This window comes from Gouania willdenowi, chromosome 16 (genome assembly GCF_900634775.1).
Source record: "Gouania willdenowi chromosome 16, fGouWil2.1, whole genome shotgun sequence".
In the NCBI taxonomy this organism is placed as follows: Eukaryota; Metazoa; Chordata; class Actinopteri; order Blenniiformes; family Gobiesocidae; genus Gouania; species Gouania willdenowi.
The window spans coordinates 39644779-39658214 of NC_041059.1; the positions used below are offsets into that span (position 1 = coordinate 39644779).

The 13436-nt window shown below is 39.4% G+C and overlaps 2 protein-coding genes across 2 annotated transcripts in view; one reads left to right on the forward strand and one right to left on the reverse strand.

Moving 5' to 3' along the window:
• LOC114477622 (NACHT, LRR and PYD domains-containing protein 3-like) overlaps positions 1-13436 on the reverse strand; it is a 425926-nt gene that overhangs the window by 158748 nt on the left and 253742 nt on the right. The window lies entirely within an intron of this gene.
• The window catches only part of znf385d (zinc finger protein 385D), a 117423-nt gene continuing 115793 nt past the window's right edge, over positions 11807-13436 (forward strand). Inside the window, exon 1 of the mRNA XM_028470052.1 lies at positions 11807-12032. Within this exon, the coding sequence (XP_028325853.1) occupies positions 12011-12032 (22 nt within the window). The 5' untranslated portion in view covers positions 11807-12010. The remainder of the gene's footprint in view (positions 12033-13436) is intronic.

Below are 13436 nucleotides of genomic sequence, written 5' to 3' on the forward strand. Positions count from 1 at the left end.
TCTGTTTTAAGTCGTGTTTCTTGTTCTTGTTTTTTTTTTTTTTGTCTCAGGCGAGGGGATCAAAGCTTCAGTTTCAACATCCAGCACAAGCAGCCCCTGCTTTCTGCTTTCACCCTCAGAGGTAATTGGAAACAGATAAGTGAAGTTACGGCTCTGTGGAGAGAGAGAGAGAGAGAGAGAATGCTTCATTTATTCTCATCTGAACACAGAGCATAGAGCAGGTGATGAACTGGTTTTAACACGTACTGGGAGGGGTTCCATTATGTTTCCTCATTAATGTCCTAAAAGGTAAAACATGAGACGGTGCTGATTCCTATATCACATTCTTCACACTTAGGTAATATTCTCAACAACAATCCTAATTACCTGAACGTTTGGCAGATATGGAACAGTTTGGTAATGTGTTGACGTGATTTCTTAGGCCCCGCCCACACAGAGACAAAACAAAAGCGTTTTTCCCTAAAACGTGTGCGTCCACGCAAAAAGGCAGAAAACGCTGTAGTAAACATTAGGGGCCTTTATGTGGCGCTGTAACGCTGCCACAGATGCCTCTGTGTTTCGCAGATTTTTTTAACAGTGCAGTTTTGGGCGCATTTTTTTACAGCGTATGAATGCGCATTGTGTTCTGCGTCCTGATTGGCTAATGCTGCGTTCACCCACCAGTGACACATCCAACATCCAATTTCACCGCCTGCTGAAGTGAGGAGCTGTGCTCCTTTTTCTCCTCTCATAAACATAAAGCACCAGTGAAAAAAGCAGGTGTGATGAGCGGCTAATGCTATGCTAGCTCAGTGCTACAGAGAGAACTTTTACCTGTTACTACCACCTCCTCACTGATTCTCCTCCACTCCTAATCCTTCCTAGTCCAGTCCTGGTTCTAAAGGGCGTGTCCTACAGCTCCAGGTGGTCACACACAGCTTCTACTCCATGGTTGAATGGATGAACAGACCAGTGTCTGTGTTAACGTGATGTCATCATCAACAAAGACTTTGAATGTGTTCAACATCAATGTCTGATCACTAGCAGTGACTCTGAAGTGTTGTATGTTTGAAAACAGGTTTATGTTTTAAAATCTATAAAGGTTTGAACTTTGGGAGTTTAAACAAAAGAGAAATGTTCATTCATGTCTGAGAAAGTGTATAAAGTGTGTGGTGAGGGGTTTTATAGCCTTAAAACATCTATAATAATTGTAAAAAACTTCGTGGATTTTGCCTATTGCGGGTTACTTTTAGAACGTAACCCCCGCGATAAAGGAGGGACTACTGTATTGTGGAATGTACGAGAGGCTATAGTCGTTACAGTGGAGGGTTAGGGTTAGGGTTACAGTGGAGGGCAGTAATACGCTTTGTGGCATCCACTCTGCCGTAAATACAAGGGAAGAAGAAGAAAACACCAGAGAATGCACATAAAACTCATGTTACAAAAAAACAGGACATACAAAAGAAAAGAGGAAAGAGATGGAGACATAGACATAGATGGGAGATTTGCTTGTAGACTGACAATTAGGTAGAGCTGTTGCTTTGTTGCCATGGTAACTGTTGTTGTGTGAGTTCGCGCATGCGGGTTAGGAGAGAGGTGTGGCTATGGCGTCATTGTTTGCAGAGTATGCGTATATGCTTTCCACACTTTCTCAGACTTTTCCACTGTGGGACCCATTTTCAGAAGGTATCGTACTCAGCTTCCAAATCCTCGTTATCGTGCGGGCGCAAGGTGTAAACGATAAAAAAGACATGACCGTTTAAATGGCAACCCGTCTCCGTATGGATGGGGCCTTAGTGTAACACACACACAAACACACACACACACACGCACGCACGCACGCACACACACACACACGCGACTGACATAAATCGGGAAAAAAGTTTGAAGAAAAAAGGCTGCTAGCTTAATGCTATCTTATAATGGGAAATTACCAGTGACGTGCCGTGACCACTAGGGTTGGGTAGGCACGTTGCAAATGGAGACCACCAATGACAATTTTATATGTTTCTGCTGTCAAGTGTTCATTCAATTCAAATCAATTTTATTTGTATAAAGCAATTTCCAACAAAGTCATCTCAATGCGCTTATCAAAATATAAAATTCATAATAAAAAAGAAAAAACCCAATAAGATCCACATGAACAAGTGTTTAGCCATCTAACAAAATCACCATCATAAACACCATTAAAGAATAAATAAACAATTATTTAATATAGCCTCCATACTCTCCAACAAGATATATCTCATAACACAGCAGCACATCTGTTGTTTGTGTTGGAAACACAGACTGTGCAGCTGTTCCAGGAAATAGCGCTGTTTAGTAATTTGGGCTATGAAATGCACAAAATGCGTACACTTTCAAACTTATAGGTACTGTAGGCTATTGGAAATGGAAAAATAGATAGTTTATAATTAAAAAAAAAAAAAAAAAAAAAATTATAATTAAATAATCAAAATATCAATTCGCCCTTGGGTAGGCACCGCCTACCTTGCCTACCCTGACGGCACGTCACTGGAAATTACATTGACAGGTTAATGAGAAAATCTTAGAAACAGTGAAAATTCTGCCAAAATTCTAACACCACATAACAAATTTTGTACTAACTTGACTAAATGTATTAAATGTGAACTTTATGGTGAAATAACAGCCGCATGTTGTAATGATGTGTGTATTGTGACAGATATAAACATTAGAGCTCAGATATAAACATTACAGCTTAATGAAACCCTGAATCAACACGACCCAGTGAGGAATGGATGAAGGATGTTTGGAAGTGCGTAGCGTCAAATCTCAGCCTTATTGTTGTGAGCTTTAATATTTCTCTTTGCTTCCTGTGTGTAAACAGCCAAAGGTGGAGGTCAGTCCTTTCTGAATTGTTTGCTTGGCCCACATCAGGTCCCAGAATAAACTCTGTCAGTCGGGATGAAACGCCAATTGATCGAGCTCTTGTTTTGAAGGAGCTTTAAATGAAAGTTGTTGCGTGGCTGTAATGAAAGACTTTGGCCTTTGCATCTGCAGAGGATTTAATTAGTTAAACGCAAGAGTAACAAAGAATCTTCAGTTTGTTTCACCACTGACTGTAGTTTTCCATTCACAAAAGGTTCAATGCACAAAATTAGACAAGCAACGCCAACGTTGAAAAACCCTACGTGTTGATTGTTCACGTTTTATACTCTGAAAGCAAATACAATGAGTACTTGTCACCTTAATACGCTCTTCTTTGTTTGTGTCTTGTCTTTTGTTTCCTGGCCGATGTAAGATTGTAAAAAGGACCCCCATATAATATGGACCCCGTGTCCTTTTTCTGCTGTGAAATTAGGACCCCAACAAACATAACTAAATATGAACAACAAAAACAAAATAGAAGTTGTGAAAAAAACAAAAAAAAAAACTTCTAACTGGTATTACCTGTAATTTCGCTGAAAACTCTAATTAAAAATGTTGTGTTATAATAGCAACATTTGGAATGATCGATTTCCATTTCCATTTTATTTCAAATACATTATAGGCAAACTATGATAAAATACATTCATTCCAAGTCAAGAACATTTATTTTATATAAATGTTTGTTGGACGTCTATATTCTATATAGGGCTGTCATTTTAACACGTTATTTGAATAACGCACTGAAAAAAATAACACCACTCCAAACAGCACAGAAACGTTCTCATTTCAAGAGTTCCCGATATATCCATAATACTGATGTAAAGGCTACAATACAAGACGGGAGACTGCAGAGCTGCTCAGCTTTGGTGGCGTTAATTTTGGCACAATTGGCACAAGTCTAGTTGTGTGCAAATTGTGCAAGAAAGAGTCTATCTTATCACCGGAGCTGTGGAGCCTTTGCTACCACCTCAATTCTAAACATGTGGCAGCTAGCACGGACAGCTAGCACAGACAGCTAGCACAAACAGCTAGCATGGACAACTAGCACGTACAGCTAGCACAGGCAGAGTTATCGCCACACACACCAGCAGGTTTGCTTTAAAACAGAACCAAACCTGCTGTTAGTCTGTTTATTCACACAAACAGCTCTTTTCATTAAGTTTAACATCAACATGATCAAAAACCAGCATTAAAGTGATCATCACTTTATAATCATCCATCAATCCATCCATTTTCAGACCCACTTGTTCCTGTTTTTCAGCGTCGCGGGGGTCTGCTGGTACCAATCACCGGCTCTCATTGGGAGAGAAGAGAGCTCTTCTTCTCTGTTTCATTGACTACTACCAAACTTCTCCTTTGTTACACAAGAGGTTTACATCTACATTTAAAGACCTTGTATAGCAAATTCAGCCATTTTCCTCTAAACACATTAAATAGGTCATAAATGTATTCCTTAACACATGTACAAAGCCATTCAACCATTCATGATTTAGATGTGGAGCTAGGCTTCAAAAACTGTATTTCAAATTTTTGTGTTCAGGATTTAATGGGCGGGTCAGAAATCATAGCCGCATCACGTAACAGAGCCATCATTAGCATAAACCCGACTGTGCTACTGAAGCACTTTTTGGCCTCCAGCGGGCGTAATTCGGCCCATAACCGAAATCAAACCACATATTCGGACTCGTCCGCTGGTGCCACATTTTTAATGAAATCACACCACATTTAGTTTTTTGTCTTTAGTTTTGACTCTACCCGGGAGAGATGCACATATTTGGACTCAGATGCTGGAGCCGCTTTCACACTGTTCTCTCCCATAGACACAGTAAGTAGGCGGTGCCCTTCTCATGCGTGGGCGTGGTTCCAGCGCCTCCAACTGACACGCCCCCAGCGTCTCAGAGCAGAGAGAAGTGCTTGTTTTTCCATGATTTTGAGACCTAATTTTATATACTTTTTCATCTTTCAAAGTTGGCTCAGTGGTCAATGACTCATGTTTCTGTGGTGTGAAAAACTCATTACATAAATTTATTTCTGCTTTACACGGACTTAAAAAAAACTTTCTGTTTTTTTTAGAGCAACCAAAAGCAGCACAAGTTGGTATTTTGACTAAAAAGCTACTAAATGATCTAAAAAGCTACTAAATGATCTAAAAAGCTGTTAAATGATCTAAAAAGCTGTTAAATAATCTAAAAAGCTGCTAAATGATCTAAAAAGCTGTTATATGATCTAAAAAGCTGCTAAATGATCTAAAAATCAAGCTGAATGCTTTGCTCCAATAGAAAACAATGGGATGTTTACAGGCAGTGGGGCCATGTGACATCATCAATCATGTGATTTCAAGATGGAGGAACACAGACTCTAAAAGTGTAATGTAGTCCTATTTTTAAAAGGCAATTAAATAAACATATAGTCCATAACAATGTGTTTTATTAGACATAGATCTTCTATTAAGTACATTTCAAAGATGTTAGGCTAAACTCTAGGGATGTAACGATTCACTCAACTCCCGATACAATTCGATTCACGATACTGGGTTCACGATACGATTCTCTCACGATTTAGAATTCCTTGATAAATTATTCAAAACAGTGCAATTTAACTATCAATAAATCTTGAATGAAATAAATAAAGGAATAAAACAAATGAAAATAAAGCCTATTAATTTAAATTCTGGTTCTATCATAAACAATGCAAAACTGCATAATAGTTCTTTTTCTTTTAAAAGTGCAACTGAAAATGTATTTTGTGCCTTAACAATTGGACTTTAAAAAAAAAAAAATGTGATTGCACTGATTTACATCATATATCTTTGGACCAGCAGAGGGCGCTGGTAACACAGTGGTCGGTTGGCATGGAGATATCTTGCAGTGAAGAAGAGAAGCTATGCTAGCAGACAGAGCTAATAGAAAAACGTGACTTTTACAGATATTCAAGTAATATTACAGATATTCTTTCGGTGCTAAAGGGGAAATTAATCATTTATTAACATATTTAAGAGTAGAAGGGGGCCAGAAAGAAAGTATTAGCAGATTCCGCCCACCGCATACACTTGTGGCCCTCTGCTGGTTAAAAAAAGTACTGCGATTCAATTTTCAGAAAATCGATATCAACCGTGATACCTATGAATCTATTTTTAACTGCCTTACGATTAATCGTTACATCCCTACAAAACTCGTAAAAACAGTTAAAGATCCTCTTAAAAGAAAACTCAAATTACAGAGAGAGAATGCTGTTTAACTATTCAACCTTGGCTTTTAACGTTGATGTTCATGGTTTTGGACGTGACTTCCTAAAGTCTTGTGCTGCGTCTGAATATTCCCTCCTATCTCCTTTCCTATCCACTTTTCTTTAACCCTGGAAGTGTTTAATTGGTTGCCATGATAAGGAGTGTTCCAATTGACTTTAAGGTACGGACAGGACGCTCAAAGTTGACCACATAATGCTGACCCACAATTAATTGCGGCAACAACATTTAAAGGAAGGCATGTACACGGAAACTCACGAAGACTGAAAAGGAACGCAGATTATGTAAATTACCAATGCAATAATATGCCTTGAACAACTTTAAAAAATCTAAAACCTAAATCTTATTATATGTAAACCATATTATCAGATTATAACTGACATAAAACAGACACTCTGTGGTTCACATTATGCTTTGTATGGTTGTACATGTGTATGTTTACAGTGCTATTTTAGACAATACTTTTGCATAAATGTAACAATTTAATTAAATCCTACTTATTTTGGATGAATGTTGATTAGTGAGTGGGAGGTGAGTGGGGGAGGGAATATTCGGACACACCCCAGGTCTCGGTCTTGGGTACAGTGTTAGCATTAGCATCCCTGAGAGATGCACATTGGTTCACTTCTTGTATTCAGGAATCACAGCGTTGGACTGAATCCATGTTTCTTTTAAAGTTGGTCACTTGGTTCTTCTGAGAAGACTTTTCTCTTCCTCCTCTCCCAGCATGCCGTTGGAGGGCTTTGAAAGTGTGATCAGATAGGAACTAATGAGAAGCGTCACAGCGCTGACAGTGAGATTAATGAAGTGTCCCGGCATGACCGCCTTCCACTGTGCACGGGACAAACACTGGCCACCATCACCTGTGCTTCAAGGTTAAAAAACAGCTTCTCCAACAGCCAGAGGGGCCTTAAAGAGAACCAGCAGGAAGAACGGGAATAAAGAGATGGAGAGGAACACAATCGGCTTCTCAGCGTTCAGGGGAACTGGTGAGAGGCCGGAGCGGGAGGCTGGGAATTCTAGAGTAATTGGAAACATTTGTGCAGAATATCCACAGCCATGGAAAGCCTGAGGAAGAGGAGGGAGAAAGAGCAGACGTTAAGTAAAGGCACAAAATGAGCTAAAAACACATTCAAAATGACAGAGATATACACTAAACAACATCAATACACAAAATGACAAAAAACAACAAATGAGAGAAAAATTATAAAATCACAAAACGACAACAAAAATCCACACATTTGCTCAAAACAACAAAAACAAAAACTAAATGAGAGGAAAATATGTTAAATGATTTCAAAATCACACATTAAAAGAAAGAGCAAAATGAGAAAAAAATGACCTATAACGACCATGTGAAATGAACCAAACAATAAATTACATCAAAAACACACGAAATGACAACATAAACATATATTTTCCCTGTATTAATGCTCTGATTGGTCATTATTCTAATGCTGACATGTATGTTGATAATGTGACCCCTCAGATCAGAAAATCACTTGTTTGTGGCCCTGCTGTGTTTTGTTGCCCACCTCTGATGTAGAGGAATCTCAGTCTGGTTTCTACCTGATGTGTGTGTGTGTGTGTGTGTGTGTGTGTGTGTGTGTGTGTGTGAGACAGCATGCCCAGACATCACTTTGATCAAGAAAGCATCTCATTTGTAGTCGATACCAACGACCAGAGACCAGGGACGGTCAATTCTGTCTGACCTTCAGCCACAGCAGCATTACTGTGTGTGTGTGTGTGTGTGTGTGTGTGTGTGTGTGTGTGTGTGTGTGTAGCTTCTCTGTCACAATAATCGTTGTGAGGTTGTTTTCAATTTCTTTTTGTCCTAAAAACCAACAAACAGTCAAAGTTAAATCAGGAATCAAACAAATAACTCACTGCTCACATTTACATGGAAGCTTTAATTCCCCTTTTATTCAGAATTAAAGTTTAATCGTTTTCAAACTGACCTTGTAAACACCTCATTCTGAATGAAAATGGCCATTCCAAATTAAACTTAAATCCAAATTAAGTGGCTGGTTAATTCTGAATTTCATTCCGAATTGAATCATTTGTCAATCTTGTAAACGTTCAATTCTACTTAGCACCTCAATGTTAATCATGTAGCAGCTAGCACCTCAATGTTAATCATGTAGCAGCTAGCACCTCAATGCTAAACATGTAGCAGCTAGCACTTCAATGCTAAACATGTAGCAGCTAGCACATCAATGCTAAACATATAGCAGCTAGCACCTCAATGCTAAACATGTAGCAGCTAGCACCTCAATGCTAAACATGTAGCAGCTAGCACATCAATGCTAAACATATAGCAGCTAGCACCTCAATGCTAACCATATAGCAGCTATTGTTGATTGGCGTCTCTAAATTGCCCATAGGAGTGAATGAGAGTGAGTGGTTGTCTGTCTGTGTTGCTGTGTGATGGACTGGTGCCCCGTCCAGGGTGTACCCCCGCCCAGCACCCAATGAGAGCCCGAGATTGGCACCGGCAGACCCCCGCGACCCTGACAAACAGGAACAAGTGGGTCTGAAAATGGATGAATGGATGGAATGAAAACTTTTGATCACAAGGGGAACTCTGCGTGTCTCCAGAGCCCAAAATGTGTTGCTCCGCCCCTGGCCATAGAGCCAGTGTTTATGCTGTAGCTTTTCTCTCTTGAAGATCAGGTAAAGATCTCATTGTGTGTCAATAGTTTTGGTGGAAGGAATAATAATAATAAGTTAAACATGCTGAGGATCGTGATGTGGATCCAGAGTTGATCAATGAGTGTGTTCACAGTGTTTGTGTTTATGTTTAAGTTTGGACAGAAAAACCCCGTCTTGTTGGAAAAACTCAACACAATGTTTGACATAATTTTAAACAAGTTTAGACATTAGACATCATTAGTCATCATTAGTCGTCATTGTCCAAAGGAGCTCAGTCTTCTTCTTCTTCTTCTTCTTCTTCTTCTTCCTAAACTCACAATAACACTTGGTGTTTGGTGACGATGACAAACAGAAAGAGAAAGTGGAATGAGTGACCACACGGATGTGTTGGTGTTAATTAAATTGTCATTATTCAATGCTATAGAGTCACATGTGTCAAACTCAAGGCTCAGGGGCCAAATACGGCCCTTTAGACCATCAAGGAGAAAATGATGAATCAGCTCAGATATCTAAATAAACAAATTCAGGATTGTAATTTTCCCATGCGTTTATAATATGACTGCAGTCATTTTAAATTTCAAATTGTTCAAAGAATTACATTTTCCTCAAATTATATCATAGTTTCTGCAAATGAAATCAAAATTAGTCACAAAATCAATTACATGTATCTTGTCACGAATTCTGGCTCCTCTGTATCTGTAATACTGTAAAACAAATATGACCAAAAATGTATTGACATCAAAATGGGGTCACGATCCAAACAAGGGATGGGATCCACTGCATTCAATATTTTATTTATTTTTAACCAGCTGTTTGTGACCCCACCCAGTACACGTCCAAAACCTACTTTTGGGTCCCGACCCACCAGTTGAGAATTGCTGTTTTCGATGATATATTCCTATAGCGGGGCTTGGTGTGTTTGATATGTAGTGTGTGTGTGTGTGTGTGTGTGTGTGTGTGTGTGTGTGTGCTACTCTCTTGTAGCAGCTGCAGGAAAAACACAAATAAATGAGTGCTGAGTGACGAGGGAAACACATTGATTGTGTTTCTTCACCTACATCCAGCTAATGAACTGCTTTATTGTGTCTCATTAAACATGGAATTGAGCTGAGTGAGTGATTCACTTGCTCCCCCCCCCCCCCCCCCCAACACACACACACCCTAGAACAGGAAGACCATGAGTAAACATCACCCATAAATAAATAAAGCTGATATCTGAGTCCATTTAACAAGCAGAAGCCAAATAAACAGAAGACAAATGGAAAGAGTTGTACATATTTACATAAAGTGTGTGTGTGGGCGGGGGGGATGGGTGGTGGGCACAACTATACAACTATACAGTTTCTCTCATCGATCACACCAGGAAAAAACTGGGGAAAAAAGATGCACAACAAAGTAAGAGCTGGACTAATTGATCAGAAGAAGAATCTATAGATTTGATTAGATTGATTGTTTCTATCCAGCAGGGGGCGCCAGGCTGTAAATGACACCTTTCCTTTCCTACAAAATCAAACTATTGTTAAGACTATTGTTCTCGCTGATGGCTTTGACTTTAATGTTCATACTTAAAACAATAGTAAAGTTTGATCATGTATTGGTTTCTGATCAGTTGTTAAACATCCAGTATTATGCTATTTTTCACCATTTATTCTCAGAACCCCAACAACATAATATCCAAGGTTTATTTTCCCAAACTGGCTTGTTTTCTGGAGCAGCACTCTGAAACTTTCTGAGCGCTGCTTCAGCGTGTATGTTTATCACAGCAGCAGCAGTAAATGAACTGACCACAGGACTAATCCATTAAGACAATACTCCATTGTTTTGTCCAACCGCTGCGTCGCATTGGGTCACAAACACACCTCAGATCATCCCATAAAATGGATAACAGCTACTAAAAGTGGAACTGATTGTGAGCGCTCACTCTGCGCTTCAGTTTAACTTTAAACTGAACGTAAAGATATTAACTGTGATATTAACCAGCCTTCGCTATATTTGTTTTAGCAATGAGGTAGTTTGAGAAGGAGGAGCTCACATTATTGATTGTTGTATATATTTGTAATATATTTGTACACTTTTTTATTTGTATTATTCTTATTTATTTTATTTTATTTTTTCTATTGTAATGTGTGCACCTGTCTTTATTTGTATTATTTTTTGAGCCTCTGTAACGCAAGTCATTCCCCCCTGGAATAAATAAATGATACTGATTCTTGTGTAGGGTAGGAGGAGCCAGGATTGTCAGGAGGAGGAGCTTCAACCTTATGACTCATAAAGGGACAAAAATCCAACTGCTTTCTCACACCAATTCTCCAAATATGTTTTACCAAAGAGACAAAGAACACAAACGATCCAGCAGCAGAAAACTTCCCAGGTTTTATGTGTTTGAAAAGACAGATGTGTCATAGCAGGTCCTGGAGAGCCTCTGTCCTGCATGTTTTAGATGTTTCCATCAATTTATAGATGTGTCATCATGCAGCTCTGCAGAAACCTGATAACCACTTTTGCCTCTGCACGTTTTGCCTATTTTTCTGTATTTGTGTTGTTTTGTAGATTTTCGGTTATTTATTTGTCATTTTTATATATTTGCTGTTGTTTTACATATTTTATGCATGAATAATAGATCTGTTCCTGTACTTACAGACAATGTAGAATAGATCTGTTCCTGTACTAACAGACATTAGTAGAATAGATCTGTTCCTGTCCTTACAGACATATATAGAATAGATCTGTTGTTGTCCTTACAGACATATAGAATAGATCTTTTCCTGTCCTTACAGACATATGTAGAATAGATCTGTTCCTGTCCTTACAGACATATATAGAATAGATCTGTTGTTGTCCTTACAGACATATAGAATAGATCTTTTCCTGTCCTTACGGACATATATGATGGGAAATTATCAAGTTAACGTGGGAATCTAAAGGATGGAGAAGGGTGGAGGGAACAAGAAATGAGAGATTGGAAATAGAGACAGAGAGAGAGAGAGAGAGAGAGAGAGAGAGAGAGAAAGAGAGAGAGAGAGAGAGAGGAACGTGGGATTATCAGAGCGAGAGAGACGGAGGTAGACACTGAGGTCCTTAGACAGCAGCTCAGAGCAGCCTGCTGCTGTGGGACTGAACACACACACACACACACGCCCCTGTGGAGTGTGTGTGGCTGCTGTCCATGGACACACACACACACACACACACACACACACTGGCAGGACAACATAGAGGAGACACAGCAGAGCCTGGATCCTGAGGATGGAAAGCAGCATGTTCTTTGGTGAGTGTGTGTGTGTGTGTGTGTGTGTGTGTGTGTGTGTAGTGGGTTCTGTAATAATTTAATATTTAGCTAAATTAGCTGTGATTGTGTCTCAGTCACATGGAGCTCGTGTGGAGGTGGATTTGTTGATTTTTTGATCCTCAGTGAATCAAAGTGTGGATCTAAGAGAACCTGAAAGATCCACACGAGAGAGGAACCAGAGGACCAGAACTTAGTTTGACCTGTAGTTACAGCAGTGGACCAGGAAACAGAGCCAGAAGACCAGGAAACAGAATCAGTGGACCAGGAAACAGAACCAGTGGACCAGGAAACAGAACCAGACGTGCTCGTGGAGTGAGCGCTCTGCTCCACGAGCACGTCTCACTGATTCCAGCTGAGACCATCAGGACCATCAGTGCTGCTCCTCCTCACTGCTCCACATCTGCGTAGCAGTGGGTTTCTTATGTTCAGGTGCAGGAATGGAGCTCCAGCAGCTAAAACTAGAGTGACCAATGACCAATAAAGAGGACATGTGAGTTTACCTCTTCAGACTCAAATTACTCAACGTTTTCTTAAATCTACCTCATAACAACAAAATACAATGTAATACATAAATAAGTAGTTATTGTCCATAAGGTTTAAAAATCAATTTCTCTCTTTATGACTGAAGTCACCTTTATTATGCACCTTTATTACGTATTTAGAATATATTTTGAGTTTATATATATATATTTTACCTCAAGGCTTGCAGAACAATAATTAATATGAATAATAATAAGACACTTTAATAACATTTCCATCCCATGGTCCCATGCTGACTCTGAGCTTTATTCTCTTTTTTCATCTGTGACGATTTTGTCAAAACAAAGCAGCATCTTTAATGATTTCATGATCCAATGATTGTAATATTATGATATTGGTTGTAAAGAACAACTTATGGTCATTTAAATGAACACGTTCCTCTAGATGTGTTCAGGGTCCCTGGTTGAAACGAGACGTTAAGAGAGGACATGTCCCGGTACGTCTAGGTGTCTGTCGGGAGTGAATAGTTCTGCTCCTTTGGGCCTGTGACCTGGGGCAGAATCCTCAGTGGAGAAGCCCAGATGTTTTTCTCAGCAGCCTCCTTTACCTGTGGAGGAGCAGCTGCTCTACTCTGAGCTCCTCACCCTATCACTCTGCTTCTGTGGTGCTCAAGTTCCATCTGAAATCAGACTTACAAACTCACAAAGACAGAAAAAGAGGACATATGTACAGTAGTAGATCACACGTGTCAAACTCAAGGCCCAGGGGCCAAATCCGGCCCTTCAGAGCATCCGATTCGGCCCACAGGAGAATGTTAAAATGACAGAGAAAACATGAATCATTGTGTAAATGAGCAAATAATTCAGTTGTGAATTGTTGTTAAAAGAACTCAAAATTTTTCCA